General features: G+C 41.0%; 1 protein-coding gene across 1 annotated transcript in view; it reads left to right on the top strand.

Moving 5' to 3' along the window:
• Window positions 1-17,691, top strand: part of LOC116708498 (glutamate receptor ionotropic, NMDA 3B-like) — a 121,144-nt gene that overhangs the window by 71,234 nt on the left and 32,219 nt on the right. Inside the window, exons 2-5 of the mRNA XM_032546363.1 lie at window positions 2,415-3,115; window positions 8,556-9,052; window positions 11,181-11,452; window positions 13,651-13,887. Of these exons, the coding sequence (XP_032402254.1) occupies window positions 2,415-3,115; window positions 8,556-9,052; window positions 11,181-11,452; window positions 13,651-13,887 (1,707 nt within the window). The remainder of the gene's footprint in view (window positions 1-2,414; window positions 3,116-8,555; window positions 9,053-11,180; window positions 11,453-13,650; window positions 13,888-17,691) is intronic.

The raw sequence follows: 17,691 nt of genomic DNA on the forward strand, positions 1-17,691 counted from the left end.
CCTTTTTGTTTGCTACGCTGGCTCACGGAAAGGGCAGGCACTTTCCAAGCAGCGACTTGCACACTGGGTTGTGGATTTGATCTCCAAGGCTTATGCCTTGCAGGACCGGCCACTGCCGGCGGGAGTGAAGTGCCACTCTACACGGGGCATGTCGACGTCGTTTGCTGCCATGACTGGGGTGCCATTGGATGTTATATGCCGTGCGGCCTCCTGGAAATCACCTAGTACCTTTACTCGGTTCTACAGGGTGAATGTGGCTGCGCCCCATCCGCTTCAAGGAGTTTTGGAGCAGCATGCCTCTACATCACATTAGGTGGGTGGTGTAGTCGCTGTTCCTTGTTGCTGATTCCTCGTGACCTTGTTGATATGAGTCATCCAGTGCTTGAAGCACCGCCTCTGGCGGTCAGTAGGGATGAAATAGAACGAAAGTTACTACCGTAACTACGGTTCTATGAATCCCGGATGACCGCCAGAGTGCTTGGTCCCTCGGAATCTCTGCTTTCGCGAGAAGATTGAGGGATTGATTGCCGGGTGCCACGTGACTATATAGAGTCACGTGGGTCCCCGGCAGGTCACAGGTGACTTTGTTGTCATTAGTACTCGACCTGCGCATGCGCAAGAATGATCATTCAGTGCTTGAAGCACCGCCTCTGGCGGTCATCCGGGATTCATAGAACCGTAGTTACGGTAGTAACTTTCGGTCTATTGTGGTGTCGCACCCTCAATTTGTTGCTTTTGTTCTGTTTTTTTTTTGTGTGTGTGTGATGTTCCGCTTCCTGGTTCAATGGATGTGCAGCTTTCATGAGTCGTTTTTGCAACCTGACCGGAGATGTTTGGGAGGGCTGTTGGACTGCTAGGGCTGACTTGTGTCACCACCGATTTTTAGGTTACAAGAAGCTGTGTGCAACTGCAAGGTGACGATGTTGCTCCGAGGGGTGCCAGCCCAGCTGCCATTTACTGGTGTTGGAGGGCGGCATTCGTGATCTTTACGGAGGGTTGCGTTTCTCTTTGTTTTGCTGGGATTTTATGGCGATTGTCTGAGTGGGGGTGGGATCCTCTGACTGCGGTCAGTGAGTGGGTTTGCATTGCGGGACAGACATGGGCCTGGGGGGTGGATGGGTCCAACCAATGCAGTTTTCACATGCCCTTACGTGTCCACCAAAATGACTTGCACTGTTGGCAGATATAGACATTTTCATTGACCCGAGAAGGTTGTTTCTTATAGGAAATGAAACAAGCATTTATAAAAAGATTTTAAAAATCTAAAAAGAGTATTAATAAAAAAATAAAAAAATCAACAAACAATTTGATATTACAGCAATAAACCTTTTTATTTATTTATTTTCTGCTTGCTCCAACTGATATTTTTATCATTCATCTTTGGTGATGAGTCTTTCAATTTAATGGTCTTCTTGCCATAAGACAAATATTTACTTCCCTCCACATATTTTCTTGCAGATTCGAGATAGGACCCTGACTCAACCACTGCAAAATCTTTATATTAAAACAATCAGAGGAAACTTTGCCTTACTACGTTGTGCATTATTGTTTCTTTTTTATTAAAAAGTGTCAATTTTACTACAGTCGGAATATTTTATTATCCTGCTTGTTGTTGAGCTAATCTACCCAAACACTGTAAACAAAACAGAAATAAATGAAAAATAAAAAAACACCTCCATTGTAAAGGACAGAACCGACTGCAATTTCAATAATGAAGAAAATATATTCTTTCCATAATTAAGTCACCCTACTGTTCTGTCATAATGGATACTGAGACGGATGCATTCAGAGCAAATCTTAAATCATCTATGACCAAACTTTGCCTTATCTATACAAATCCACCCACCCTACCAACCTTGCCTGGAGCAGTGATAGGATGAAAAATGGATAGAGCCTCTCTAAGGAAGCAGGGGGGTGGGCATCTGTGAGCTGCATTCAAGGACAACAGTGTTATCCATTTTGGAACAGTATGAAACAAGCCAGTGTTTTCGGTGGGGTTTGGGAATGCCTGCTCCTGGATGAACTGTGGATGCTACTGTTGTCCTGCCAAGCCAACTGTGATGTTGTAGATTAGACGCGAATCATTGACTCCTTGTTTGAATCAGTGTGCCTCTTTTCATTCAGAGTGAGAGATAATGAGCAAATATGACCACTTGATTATTTCTGATCTGTGTTGTGTTAAATTGCCACAGTGACAGGAACTGCAGTCTCTGGTGTTTATAAAAGCTGTGTTTAATGGTAGCTTAGCACTAAGGTGTTTTGCGATATTCATTAATCTCACTTCTGATCTTTGTCCTTCTTTTACCCCTTACCCTCTTCTCTGCCTCTTTGTGCTCCTGTCTTTCATACTTAAAATGTCTTATTTACATATCTGCTGCTAAAATGTTTCTACGACTCTTTTCCATCTTTTACAGAACCGGTTTCACCTCCAAATGTCGGCCCGCGTGCCTCCATCAACCCTTGGCAGCTTGCTGCTGGCGGTCCTGCAGAGTGGCGACGGGGACAGGGACAGAGGGAGCCGAGGAGAAGGCAGATGGGGAGGTGCAGCTGTGATCTGCCCCGGATGGGATGAAGGCAGCGACGGCTTGCTGACTCACCTGCAGAAGCACAGCGGTCCTGCTTGGCATTTGTGGGATATTATCAACCTGACGCTCATCACCGGCAGCAAAGAGAGAAGGGGGGAGACCAGCGAGGAGAGGAGGGAGGATCAAATGGAAGAAGAGGCTTTGAACATCATCTCTTCCAGTTTCCTGCGCTCCCCCTCGCCGATCTCCTCCGTGCTACTCATGGGATCTGACCCGGAGTGTCTCTCATCTGTCCTGCGAGCCGCTCAGCGCCTTGCCCCGTCACTTCCAGCGCTGCAGTGGATCATGGGATATCCTTTGTCCCCTGATTCACTGCACACTCTGGGAGGTCCCCTTGGACTGCTGGCCTATGGGGAGGTGGGACGCAAGCCGATAAGCTTCTACATACGGGATGCCTTGCAGCTGGTTGGTCGAGCGGTCACTACGGCCACCATGGTGAAGCCGGAGTTAGCGCTGGTTCAGAACTTGGTAAACTGTTACGACACACCAAACAGGCATGAACTACCGTCTTCTGGACAGTATCTTTCCAGGTATGAACATATGAGCATGTGCACACCGTTAGACATGTTGCACTTTGTCAACCCTTGGATTTTTTTCAGAGTCTGTCACAGTAAGATTATAAACCTAAATGAAAAGTGTTATCTTATGGGATATACCAACATGAAGTCGCCAGTAGCTGTTGCACAATTTTTAAAGTGTTGTACAAATGAAAATCTGACAAGTGTGGTGTGCATTTAGCCCCCATGGGTCAATACAGTCTTTCACAACGTGCTGCAGCTGTGCTAATGGTGGAAAAACAACTTACTGTTCATCCACCGTCATTGGTGGCTGTGCTAACTAGCCTGCACATTCACTGTAAGCTCTGTTGTGGAGTGTGACATAGAGCAAGAGGAGGATGTGAGCAGCACATACAACCTGATTAACAGTGCCCTCCTGATGGCTCTCATTGGTTGTTTGTGACCGAATGGTATATTTCTGCTGGCAGAAGGACCACAAAAAGAGGCAAAGGAGATCGATTTTTTTCACATATCACCGGTCCCATATTATTCTGTCATGACATGGTGACGGTTTTAACAAATACATTAAAAATAAAAACATATTTTCTATAAAAGTTATTTACTGCAGTTTTAAAAGGTTTTAAAGGAAAGAGGTCTAAATGTAATCCATAGTTTTTTTTTATAGTGCGTTTGGCATTTTTAATTTTAAAAAAGGTAAGAGATTTTGTATTGTTGTTCACCACAGCCTTAAACAATTTGCATAAATAGTATGACAGAATTGGAATGTTAATACTGCTGTGATAAGTGGTATCTACATGGACAGATAAATACTAAAAGTTATTATTTTAGGTTTAAAGCAACATTAATAGGATAACCCTGGTGGCTATTTTTTCTTTATAATAGTAATTTTAAAAAAAACTTTTGTTGAGACTAAAACATTCATACAGTCAAAAACATAGCCCTTCCCAGCCTAATGCTCAATTACTTTTCTAATACATTAATAATCTCCTCTGGTAAAGCAGAAAGTTTTTTTGTTTTTTTTTTAAGAAAATTGTTTTTATGTTCTCTTCTAAGTTCTTCTGCTAAAGACTCATTTCTGCCACCATCTGCACTTTGTATTCTTACATAAGAAAATCTCAGCAAGGCGGAAGATGCATAAGTTTGTCCAGCCATTAAATATCTTCCCTCAGATGATGTAGGACTAGCAGAAGTTCTTGTCATGCCTTATTTCATCCCTTAAAAAACACTTTCTCTTACAACCAGCCTCTGTGCAAGCCCCCCGTTTCTGCTGTGAAATTATTACCGCTGGGAGCCTAAAATTACGAGACGTAGTCCCACAAGTGAGCAGTTACACAATCACCTTACAACACATTGATCACGCTGACAAACTACAATTAATTTCAGCTGGTCCCACAACTAGGTGTCTGTGAGCTCATTAGCTTTCTGAGTGACATTTTGGCTTTTTTTTTGTAGTAAATTCTCTGCTCATGGCTCTTCGCGCTCTGACTGTTGCCCTTGTCTGTCCTCTGCACAATAGGGGATCTAATTTCTTAACTCTCATGCCAGAGGTTGGGAGGAGGTCTGTGTGACATATAGATTCACAGACTGACACAAAAGGGTCCGTGCTGTTACCATCACCCCAATCCCTGCAGCTTTAAAAAGCGCCTCCGACAGCTTTCAAAGATCTGCCAAGGTGCTCTCTGTGATATAAAGACACACGGAGAGCAAAAAAATGACTTATTAAATAATAATGTTTTCACTTGAAGAAGAAAAATGTAATCCTCACATATGGACACTTATAGACTTCAGAAATCCAGTTAAGCCCCATGTAGCTGATACAGTTTGCAGAGCTGAACTCTTCTTCTGTAAATTCCCTCCAAACTGAAACACTTTTGCCCCGTCAGTTGACACGGATATTCCTCGAATAGCATAATGGATAAAACAGCAAGTACCCAGCATCTTGTGGTCATGAGGTTGTTGAAGAGAAAAGGATTTAGAAGGAGCTGGGCCTGCAGCAGATACTGAGCACGCATGTTGCCTCCCGGCAGAGAGTAATCATCTACAACACCAACATTGTTACTAGCTGGATTCTCACTCTGAAGTTTAGACAAGTACCAGGGTGCAAAAACTATTGACCACTAAGGGCCAAAGGCTAAAAACATAGGTACACCAAACTGAGAAGGAATACAATGATTTTTTTGTGTGTCAAAACAACATGCGGTTTTGGGAAAATCTTTAGCCTAGCACTGCTTTAGCAAAGCTAATGCTCATCTTTTGAAGCTCATTATTAATGTAATTGATTGGAATATCACAACCAACATATAAGAGGGTGGGCAACTAAAGTTCTGCAATTTGTAGATATACAGTATGTCTGCTTCAACACATCTGAGTCAAAAGTAAAGGTCATTATCAGGACTCTGGAGAACTTGACTCTATATTAAGGAGGTAATTCAGCCACTTAATTGAGGTGTGTTGAACCAGGGACACAACTAAAAGTTGCAGGAAACTGGCCCTAAAGGACTGGAGTTGCCTATCCCTGATGTAGATCATGGGTGTCCAACGTCCTGACAATTTCAGATGCGTCTCTGCTCCAACACAGCTGATTTAAAAGCTCCAACACTCACATCAGCATGTCAATAATCTGCAAAGGCCTGGTAATGAACCATCATTTGTAGTCAACAGTGCATCTTTCCAACTTTGGAATTTATTTGCTATCAACTGTTTGCTATGAAAGGATGGCAATTAAAACAAGCCCACGGTGTAAAAATCCAATTTAACAGATTTCTGCAGTGTTTAGTTTGTGAAGTTGTGTTTTCTAATCGATGCGATGTTTGTAGCACTCGCCCTGCTAATGTCCAATCTAAGGATTAATCTTTAAACTGTTGTTTAAAAGACTAGATTTTACTTTGTAGTCATATTCCCCGAATGAAAGAGTTCTTATCAAATCTCAATTCCAACACATTTCAGTTATCTTTGCAGCGAAGCGATGATTGTTGCCTCCGTAAATATTAGACTTGCTAAACCTCAGTGTGCTGTGAACAGATTAGATTGATTACATACTGAAAGCAGTGCTGCCAAGTGCTGCCTCATTTGTAGTCTTGTTGCTCTTTAAAGAGTAACTCAGTAATGGTTTACAGTCACCTAAAAACTTTGTCAGGACACTAGGAGAAGTTACAGTCCTTCTGTAGACGGTCAATTTGGACAGTCTATGGACTTTCCGACTGGGCTGTTCATGATGGTACTGCTTGCAATATAGCGCAAGTGACCTTTATTCTGGCATGAAAGAGACTGATAAAAGGGGTCGTATTATCACACCATGTGAAACCGTGAAGTTACACTCAGTACTTTCCCTCCATGCAGCCTGATTCTTATCCCTCTCATCCAACAGCCAGACATTGCATCGCTCGGGAGAATGCTAACAAAGCTGAAGGATGTGAGAGACTTCCACATGGAAGAGGCAATTAACAGTTCAGTGCCCCAAGGGATGGAGTGAGAAAGGCAGGGTGGGAGAGAGAGGACGTCTGGAGATATGAGCAGGCGAGTGAGGCACGAAGGAAGAAAGTGAGGAAAAGCAAAATGTTATAGTTTAAAATACAAAACTTTGGAGCACCAAAGATAAAGCCAAAGTATTGATGCTCCTATTGTTTTTTTTCTCAGAATCTCCAAACTTGAAAGATCCCAAAAATACATTAGATAAAAAACACGAACTTGGTCAAAGGCAAGCAGATAGATCAAAGACAGAGGAAGTAGGAAGCAGCAAAAGGTAAAAATCGGAATAAAGTCAAAGAATAGCTTGTGAGGAAAAAGGATGTGGGGGAGGAGTAAAGGGAGGAAAACAGATAGAGGACTATTGTTATCAGAGTGAGATCTGCCAGTCAGTTCCATCTCACTCGACACAGCTGCCGCACTGATTCCATCTCCACAGAAGAGATTAAAACTGTCTAAACAAGCAAGTCTTGTATCATCTCAAACACTCAAAAAAAAAGACAGAGGGAGTAAACTTCCCTCCAAACTAAAGAAGATGGAGTGATAAGAGGCCATGGCACATGCCTGCGACTCTCTTATAGAGTCATCACTTACCGTCCGCTTTGCTGACATTCAGGCTGGCCGGGTAAACTGGGACCAGGTGTTAGTGAGAGAAAGCCATCCCTCTCTGACACTGCGAGCAGACTCATCAAGCTGCTTTGACGTCCGCCATCATTCTTTAAATTCTGCTTTGGGCCTTGTTCGACAATACAACATGCTGAAAACAAAAAAAAAAAGTGCCATTGCTTAAAAATGTTTCATTTGCAACACCTCAACTCTTGCTGGCCAGTTCTATCCAAGCTTATCACTACGTGTGAGAAAGTGGCTTTGTAGTGTCCTTCGTTACAAAGCACAGATAAGAGATGTAAAGTAAAGCTTACTCTGTGGTTAGTTTATTTATTTCTTTATATTTTTGGCCAGCAGAACCCATTAGAGTATGAGTCTAGAGTGGGTTGGCTTGATGAATCTGCTGTCTGTTCGATATGATGATTCAGCTGCGCCATTACCATGAGCGATTTCATCTTAAGGCAAGACTAGTTCTTCCACTTTATGGTCAAAGAGATAGAAAGGGCTGCTGATGACAAAACACAAGTTAATGCGGAATGAGACGCGGGCATTTTTAATCAGGTTCATCAGATATATGGGGATGCTGACGTAAATTCTAATGTAACGTGGGGCAATGAACAAATTCACGAGCAGAAACACACACAAGCGCTTAAAATTTGGCTTGGAAAAAAGATTAATGACCCACATGATCAGTTTAGTCTAGTCATTGTCCTTTGCATGCGCTACATTTATGAGCCACAACTCAAACACCCTTTTCCCATTAGCAGAAGTAAAGCTTACCATTTCCAAGTCTTGACCATGACATTCCTGGCACAGTTCAGTGCACACGAAATGCAATAAACCTTACTTACTTTTAACATTTGCGTAACTGTTTCTACGATTTGCAACCTCCTTCCAGTTTCCAACTAATCAAGATGAAATGGGCCCTGAATGCCTCTTCAAGAAGTAACATGACAGCATCGTCATGATCAAATGCTAAGACATGAACAAACAATCCCTGTGTGGTTTAAGAAAGGCCAGGGAAGATATATGTATGAATGGGGTTTGCTCTTCCTAATATATTCCACAGTAAAGACCAGTGCAGGGCCACCAGATGAGTGAGATGAATAGCAATGACTGTTTGTATGGACTGGCAGATAGAAGGAGACCCTCATTGCACTGCATTAACTTTTAATTATGACCGTCTGGGAGATTCAATTACCCATTTGAGACTAGACCTGCTAGAGCGCTACAACCAGGCTGTGCCCATCTGTGCAAAGTTTAGAAAATTTAGCTTTTTTCCAAAGTGCCCTGGTGGTTATTTCAGGTTACATTTCTACAATTGTAAGCTGCAACATTCCTTTTGTTGTCTTTGTCTGATTGTTGTTTCCTTCACTTTGAGGTTTCTGTCCAACATCTCTTTCACTGGCTCTACGGGACTGATCCAAGTGGATGCTGGTGTTTCTCGAGTCCTTTCCTCACAACTCTTCCACGTATGGAGTCTTAAAAGAGGTGCGCTGGGTCAGCCAGCGTGGGTTACTGTAGGACAGTGGACCCGTGGTCGACTAGAACTTGAGGGAGGCATTTTGGGACTGGTGGGAGGACTCGGCAACAGCCAGGGACAAGGCCTTGGAGCTGGTGTCAGAGGAGGGGATGGTCAAGGGGATGGCTATTTTGGAGGACGCTGGAGACCAGGACTTTCCGTCGAGGAACACCGCCTCCGTGTGGTGACATTGGTTGAACATCCATTTGTCTTCACGCGGGAGGTCGACGAGGATGGTCTGTGTCCAGCAGGTCAACTCTGTCTGGATCCTAAAACTAATCGGACTGATGTAATCAACGGCCTCTTCAACCAGCTTCACAACCCCAACTCTACAGTGATAGACTGGGAAGGAATTGGTGGGTTTGTTTTGGCAATTACTTACAAAATACTTGCATTGTGTGTTGCACATTTCCATTGAAAAAAATAGTAATACAATAAGCCATAAACTAACCCAATGACAACTGTGGCATTATAGAAGGATTTTTAATTACTCTGAACTCCAAGTTAATGAATTGATGTGTTTGCTTTTGCTTTAATGTTAATACCGTACACCATATACCCAAAGTAACTTCAGATAGTAGTATAGCATTACTTTAGTATCGAGCTCATTTTGTTAATGGTCAGTATGGTTCAAAAGCATATCAGGCTTGGTATCAAGGGCTGAGCTCTACAGTCACATTACACTTTCATGAATGAAGTACATGAAAAACATTAAATCAATATTAGATGAAATCTACTCTATTAAAGATAAATCTAGTGTGTTTTCTGACGCAAACAGATAATTGGCAACAAGGAAGCTCAAGGTTTTCAAATTGACCTTCCTTGCACTTTTTTCCAACTTGAATCAAAAAACTGCAAATAGAAGATAGATAGGTTAATAAGCTAAAGTGGTAAGTCATGATCATGCGTTATAAAAAATTCAATAAGTCCAAATCCAAAAATACAATAATATGTATAAAGAAGCACAAGACGGTCCTCAGGGCAGGCCTTTTATTTTTCTGGTAATAAAAAGTCACCACAGTCTTTGTAGGGACAGTGTAGTCATACTGCTGAAGGCTCCTTCGTGGCCTTCCCGTTACCAAGTTGTTCATTCCCTGCATTTGGACCAAGACACTTCCTCACTGGTAATGCTCCATAAATATCAACTCTAACACTCCCATATCTGACAAAATTTCTAATTGGTGAAGTTAGTTTCCATAACCAAAACAATCCACATAACTATTAAGTTCAGCTATAGAGGTCATACAAGGATGGACCAGTTAATACAACATTTCGTTCCCTTTAGAGCCAAAGATGCCAAATGACATGTTTCTGTAAAAGCCCTGAAGGGGGGGATAATTAAAAAAAAAAGAGAGCCACAGACATGTTCTTTCCTCTGCTCCAGCGTGACTGAGTAATTCTTACTTTTATACATACACAACAATGATTCCAAACTTGAAACAACAGTATGGTTTTCTTAAAAACCAATGCAGTGCACAAATATGAGAGTAACAAAGAACATTCTGCAACAAACAACATTCTTTGCACATGAGACAAACTCTCATGTGCAAAGACTGTCTACAACTGGAATACACTATTGCTACATTCACCCATGGTTTAGCATAGTCTGCTATAAGCTACCGGCTAACTGTAGCTAAACTTTATCGTTTAACCTAAAACAACATATGAATATATTCAGTAACAAAACATATTCACAAGCTCTTTAGCAGTTTGTAAACCCACTTACAGCAGTAGTGTTGCTCTTATGTGTAGACCCATACCTGAAATAGAGAATCAAAGAAATGAGCCACGAACATGTTCTTCCTTCTGCTCCAGCATGTATTGACTGAGGAGGAGGAAGTTCCCTATTTACTATTGCTCACTAGCGCTAAACCCCCCCTGCTGGATGCATTTAGTTGTTACATTTACTGAATCAAATTAGACATTATTTAACCCAAAATGCTGGCAAAACATTGTAAATGTAAACAGTAACATGCAAGAAGTCTGTAATGCATGTAGATATGATCAGAAAGAGTAAATGTATCCCTGACTTATAATGAACACATGCCAGTTCATCACATTTCCGCATGATTGTCTTTTGGGTTTTGGACTTACGGAGAAATCTGGACCCAATTTGAAGGAGTTGGCAGACAGTCACATTAAATTAACTGAGATTGTAAAAAAAAAATACTTTGCCAAAGAAATCAAAATGTCAAAAAGTATATTATACATTGCCAGCTGTCTGATTTTTATACATATTTTAAGGGTTTATTTATTATAAAAAATTGTAGCCTCAATTTTAATAAATGTAGCCTGGGCCAGTGTGCCAGGTTCATTAAAATATCCAAGCTGATTTTTTTTTTTTTTTCTTTGGTGATCCATCAGCAATTTTCTTAAATCACTGTTGCGTAGAGATTCCCAGTGGTGCAACCACTGCACTTACAAAGCATGCATATGAATGTCTAAATGGTTTGACATCACCATCACTCCTTTGTTTCCTCTTAGATTTGCCAGGGGATCTAAGGAAATGCTGCTATGGGTACTGCATTGACTTGTTGGAGAAACTGGCAGAGGATATGGGATTTACCTTTGACCTTTACATTGTGGGAGATGGAAAGTACGGCGCGTTGAGCGGGACGGGACGCTGGACTGGCCTTGTGGGGGACCTCTTGAATGGAACAGCCGACATGGCCGTCACCTCTTTCTCCATCAACTCTGCCAGGAGCAGAGTGATAGATTTCACTTCTCCCTTTTACTCCACCAGTCTGGGAATTCTGGTATCCTTGCTTAGCATTATTTTTGTTCAGTTTAAGTTTGCAGTCAACATGCTGCTGGCCGCAATTATTGGCACCCCTGATGAAGATATGTTTAACGCCTTAAAATAAATTCAAATTTTATGACAGTAGAATAATCTCACGCTGAGCTCTTTAGAAATTGCATTAATTCATGTAACATCTCATGCTATTAAATGTTTTTTTTTTCTACGCTAAATCACTGGAGTCTCAGGTATTGGCATCCCTATCGTCAAAGGTTTGTTCAACAACACTTTAGACACGTTAAGACAACACTTACTGTTCTTTTGTATTTCTTATCTCTTACAAGTTGGACCATCAAGAAATCTGGATCTATTCTATCTAGGTCCAGAGTTCTGGGACTAACTCACACTTTACAATGGATTTAAATCCAGAGACCTTGATAGCCATAGGAAAACATAGATTTTTGTGTCTAAACCGTTTCTATGATGCTTTGGTATAGTTTAGAATATTTTCCTCTGGAAAGTGCCAATGACATCCCACTTTCACTTTCCTGACGGAGGGCACCAGGTTTTTATCAGGTATTCCTGTTTGCAGAGTGAAGCTGCACAGTGAGTTTTTGTGTTTGTCTTCTTCACTTGTATATCTTTGGCTCCTCTTTTTGTCTGTCTTCTAAATTGCTTCCATAACTGAACAAATTAAACATTTACTCTTACAAATGCGTTCATACTGTTTAATATGTCAATTATTTCAAAAGGTTTCATGATGCCATACACCCCGAAAAGATTCTTTCGCCCTTTTCAAGAGAAACACGAATACAGCATCACAGATCCATCACTGTACTTAACAGTAGTCTCATCTAACCAAATGACACCAGTTAAAGTCCTGGTGAAGTTTAGCTAACTCCGCCTGTTTACATTTGTGATCGTATTGCAGAGTGGGCTTTTTCTGGCATGCAATCAACCAATCAGTCAAGTTGATTTCAGCAACATGGCAGTTCAAAGTGCTGTACACTGTGAAAACATAAAGACTTCATAGACGCATCACATGTGAAAACCAACAACAGACATCGCATTTTGTTAAGTGTCATTTGTTAAAATCATCGATACATATCAAATCTGTTGGTCAATGTTCCATTTCGAAAGCAACTCTAAACAGGTGGGTTTTCAGATTTAAAGGAACTCTGCGTTTCCGCTGATTTGTAGTTTTCTGGAAGTTTATTCCAGATTGAAGCTGAATGCTCCTTCTCTTTGTTTGGGTTCTGGATCTGGGGATACGGAGCAGACCATAACCAGAAGACCCGAGAGGTCTGGAAGCTCGATACATGCAATTGGCACATGGAATGCACCTAATGGTTCTTATGACTACTCCAAGATATCCCTCTTCACTACCAATGTTTAACAGTAAGATTTTGAGGTTTTTTTGAAACATTTAACTGGCATCCTGTGTGGTGGCGAAGTAAAAATAAGTCTGCCTCCATCCTGGTAACCAAAGGGAAATCCCGTCTCATCAACGAAGAGTTCAGCATTAAACATGTTTAAATGCATTCATTTTCTTGGTATTTCTTTATTGGTAGAAATATCAATAAAGGTGCCACCATGGATTTGCTGAAGACATTTCATTTCCATCACGGAATATTTTCCCCAATATGTGAGATTATGCTACTGCAATAAAATATTCATTTATTTGAAGGCTTAATACACATGTTGCCAATGGTGCCAATTTGCTCATGTTTATATGAGGCAAGGCTAAAAAAAAATTTAGACTGTAAGTCCCTAATAAAACTTTCAGAATCTTTTCTCTGCGACTGTTTCAGTAAAACCTAACACTATGTAACCTCTTAATTCTTCTGTATATTTCAGTCTTAATCCTGGTCTTCTGGCAAGAGACAGATCATATTTTTTTGGCAATAATTAGCTTGTGGAGCTTTGTGGAGGACATGTTAATTATAAAAGTTCAAAACAAGAGTTAGCTTAAGAAACGTCACATAGGAATATGAGAACTTAATTAAGGAAAAAATAAATTCTTTCCTTAAAAATGCATGCAGAATAAGCAATTAATTTAGTCTGCTTCAAACAAATTAGAATTGTGTTGACTGTGATTATTTTCTGGAAATAAAGAGTAAGACATATAGTGACAGTTCTGGATTAAGCACCACAAGATGAAATGTCTTGAGTCGGTCTCAAGTTTCCTTTTTTTTTTTCCTTTTTAATGTCATTCAGGTTCGTAGCCGGGACACGGCAGCGCCCATCGGAGCCTTCATGTGGCCGCTCCACTGGTCCATGTGGGTCGGCATTTTTGTTACGTTGCACCTCACAGCACTCTTCCTCACCTTGTACGAGTGGAACAGCCCGTTTGGCATGACCCCCCATGGCAGAAACAGGCTGCGTGTGTTCTCCTACTCGTCTGCCCTCAATCTCTGCTACGCAATACTCTTCGGACGCACCGTCGCCACCAAGGTAAAGAAGCTCTCCCTCTCTGTGGCGGAGCAGGCGTCATGAGTGGTGCGTCTGAAAGTAGATATTAGCCCAAACAAGTCGGGGGAGAGAATGAGAATCAAAACAGTTAGGGGTAAGTCATGGGAAAAGGCTTGAGGGAAGATGATAGAGACGACCATAACAGAGGAAAGATTAATAGGAGCATGGTTAAGAGGGCATGCAGTGATGAAGTAGAGAGATACAGAGAGGGTAATGTACGTACAGGGAGAGAAAGGGGAAAGGGTAAGTGCGCCGACAGATACAAAGGAGAGTTTTTTGGGGAGAATGATTGGGAGGGATGAAAGTGGTAAAAGATTTAATGGTTAGAGGTTAACTCCCGAAAGTGGTCAGACACGAGGTTAAAAACAAGAAAGCAGGGGAAGGAGGGCTGCTTAAGGGCTGCAAAGGTGATAGAAAAGGAGGTAATCGGCAAGCTGACAGAAAAATTCTCAGGCAGAGTTCAAAGTGTAATTGTGAATGTGAGAGATGAAACTGTTTGAGTGTGCTGTAGAAAGGGTGATGTACACTGGGGCAAACAACAACTGAACAAATCAATGCTTCTCTCAGTAAATATAGTTCTAATGTGCCCACTGGCAGGAAATTCAAGTCAGATATCAGTATAAACTCAAGTAATTCGCACATACAAGGAAATCAAAACAAGCCAGTTTGTAAATTATATACATAAAAAATGGAATGACACAAGAAAACAAGTACTTAACATGGTTACAGAAATGCATTTAATACTAAGTAGAAAAGCTTTTGGCTGGTAAACAAACCAACATCAAATCTTGAAGGTTCTGGGGGTCTCTCTCCTAAGCAATTACATGTTCAGATATTTCCACAGATTTTCAGTTTGACTCAAACTGGATGCTTGACTAGGCAATTGTAGTAGCTTGAGTTTCTTTCTGGGGCTGATTATTGGCTCACTAAAATAAAAAAGTCATCCACCCTCATTATATCTTCTTATCAAGAATGTTTCAGTAATTATTTTCTCATTTATTCTTTCTTCGATTATATATGGGAAATACCCCAACCCCCACAAGGTTCCTATCTCCAAGCTTCACTGTTGACGCAGTATATTGGAGTGATGAGAAGTGTCATTCCTTTCATAATTATAAAGTTTGCAGTGACAAAAGTCCAATTTCATTCTCCTCTGACCAAACAATATCCTTCTTGTATTTTGTTGGCTTTTCCAAATATTCAGCACTAAACTTTAAATAAACTCCAGAATGCTTTTTCTTCAGAAGTGGAGTCTTGTGCTGCGAGTATTTATAGTGTTCACTACAGTTGCGTTCGTCATCGATTCCATGGAAATGTTTTGATTCCAAGTGTCTCTGTAGTGCTCCGCCAGTTGCGGTCACAACCGCCTGACCCAAGACAAAGTCAAGACCAGCTCATTAAAAACCAGAACAAAAGAAAAGACAGTAAATAACTGCTGTCCAGGCTAAGTGGTTGCACTTATATGGTTGATTTTTTACAGCTAGGTGCTCCGCCAAGATATTTGGGTGAACTTAAACTTTTTTGTCAGCAAACTTTCAAGTATATGCCATTTTTCAACTAAATCTAACCTGCTGTAACAACCACACAAGTATGCAGGGCACAAACCTTAACAAATTTGCCATTAGCTGCAGGCAGAGTGGATGGAAGCAGATGACCAACCCACTTAGAAGACTTGCTTTCTGCATATTGCACAGACAGATGGGACACCCATACATTTGTGCCTCCTTAAAACATAGGGACATTGTTTGCATTGCTGGCATTTTTAAATAATAAAAAAAAACAACTTTTATTTGTTGTATTTGAATCCAAACGGCAGATTAACAGAGTTTCATTTAAAAAAAAGATGTTCCAGCAGTGGTCTCGACTGGCTTTGCGGTTCATGTCCAGCATGTCCAGAACGTAGACAAGACCAAGTAAAAATTCAGTTGAGACAAGACATGAGTTTGAAAATGTGATCTCAAGGCGAGTCTTCACATGCTTCTTGTGCTATAAACACAAGTAAAGAGAAACCTCTTCATATACCATCGATATAGACTAAAACAATAATATTAGTTGACACTTACAGGTGGTAAAATTCCTTTTGTAATTCCTGAATAAATTTAGAATACAAAGCTCCGACAAAGAAATGTGACTGCTTCTTGTCTGTTAATAAACACACGGCGGCTGGTGAAGCAATCTAGTTTCCTGCACCTTGTTTCCATGTTATTTATTTGACATAAATATGTAAAGATATTAAATGTGCCTTTGCAATAACGGCGTTCTTCTGGGACGTGTCAGATTTGACAGATTGTGTCACACCCACAGTCACATTGGAGCGCACGTCCAACCACAAAGCGGATGAATGATGACTCCGTCCTCCCTGCATTCTTTGTTTTCCACGCAGCGACGCAGCCGTCCAAAAATCCATCATTATGAAAACCTGCGCTTGTGCTGTTGAAAGTTTCAAGCAGCAGCAAGTGTCATTTGCTAAAAATCGCGCCTGCCCCCCTTGTTGAGTTTGCAGCTAATCATGAAGGATTTTAAATGCATAATCACATGCTGTCCCTAAAGGAAGCTGCTCATAATAACCAAAGTGAAAGAGTTTGAAGGACTTTCCCATAACCGAACGTGACGCTGGTGAAGGCCACAAGCCAAAACGACTTGGTCTGCTGATAACTTTGCTCCTCAAGTGTTGCTGGAGTCTTCACCTCAAAGCGTTACTCTAAGGTCACACGTTCGATCTTTGCAGCAGCTAATGTGTCAGTTAACAGTTGTGTTCATTAGCAGTCTCAGGACCCGTTAAAATGTCCTTCAGTAGCTCCGTGAAACCCTTGGTGTCGAGCCAAACTGTGACGTTTTCTACACGCCCTGCCCTGTAGGGGAGAGAGGGCAAGTGAATCGATTGCTAACTGTAAAGTTCAGCTTTGATATTTGGTTTAATTCTTTCAGACTTCCATTTGCTATCCCCATTTTGTTTTGGAGTGGGTTTTGAGGTCCTGGAGCCCAGCCCAGCGAGAAGCAGAATATACCTAGAGTGTTATTCCATTGTATTCTAGTGCTAACACAAACAGACAAGCATCAGTCCTTATAGTGAAATTGTAGACAAAGTAGGCAGACTGCTTCGAAATAACCTTTGGTGGTTTACATAATCAAAGGCCTTTGAGGCATCTATAAAGCAAAAAGAAAGTGGTAATGTTGATGAAAAGATCTGAAATTTATTTCAAAGCAAAAATGCATATGTCTGTCCGATGTTTATGCTTAAAGTCAAACTGGTTGTCAGAGGTCAAAATAACCTTCTCCAGTACTTCAGACACGGTGCTGGCCAGCACTATAGTCCTACACTGCAAAACGTAGCCGTCTCATTTAGTTAAGTCCACTAACTACATTTCTTTAACACAAAGAGCTGTAACAATTTTTAGATTTTGAACTCGTCGTTATGAGCTTTAGAAAGTTAAACTTACAGCTATCCATTGTGTTGACTATTTGAGAAATTTGTCGGCGTATCATGTGTTGATTGACCTTGAGTCTATAAGTCCAAAGTTGAAAACAAGGGGGAGAATAAGAGGCGGGAAAGTAAAACAAAACATTATTCATTGCGTCCACAACTGTGTACCAAATGTCTAAATCTTCTGAATTAATTTGCTGTGCCATTCTCTGAAGAATATATATTACACATTACTCCTGTCATTCGACTTATGGTTCATTTCAGGCACGAAACAATTAAAAGTGCAACAGTACAAAATAGGGAATGTATTTTCCAACTAATTATTCATAATACATGTTCCCTTCTTGTACTGTGTGCACTCA

This window comes from Xiphophorus hellerii, chromosome 19, assembly GCF_003331165.1.
Source record: "Xiphophorus hellerii strain 12219 chromosome 19, Xiphophorus_hellerii-4.1, whole genome shotgun sequence".
NCBI classification, from domain to species: Eukaryota; Metazoa; Chordata; class Actinopteri; order Cyprinodontiformes; family Poeciliidae; genus Xiphophorus; species Xiphophorus hellerii.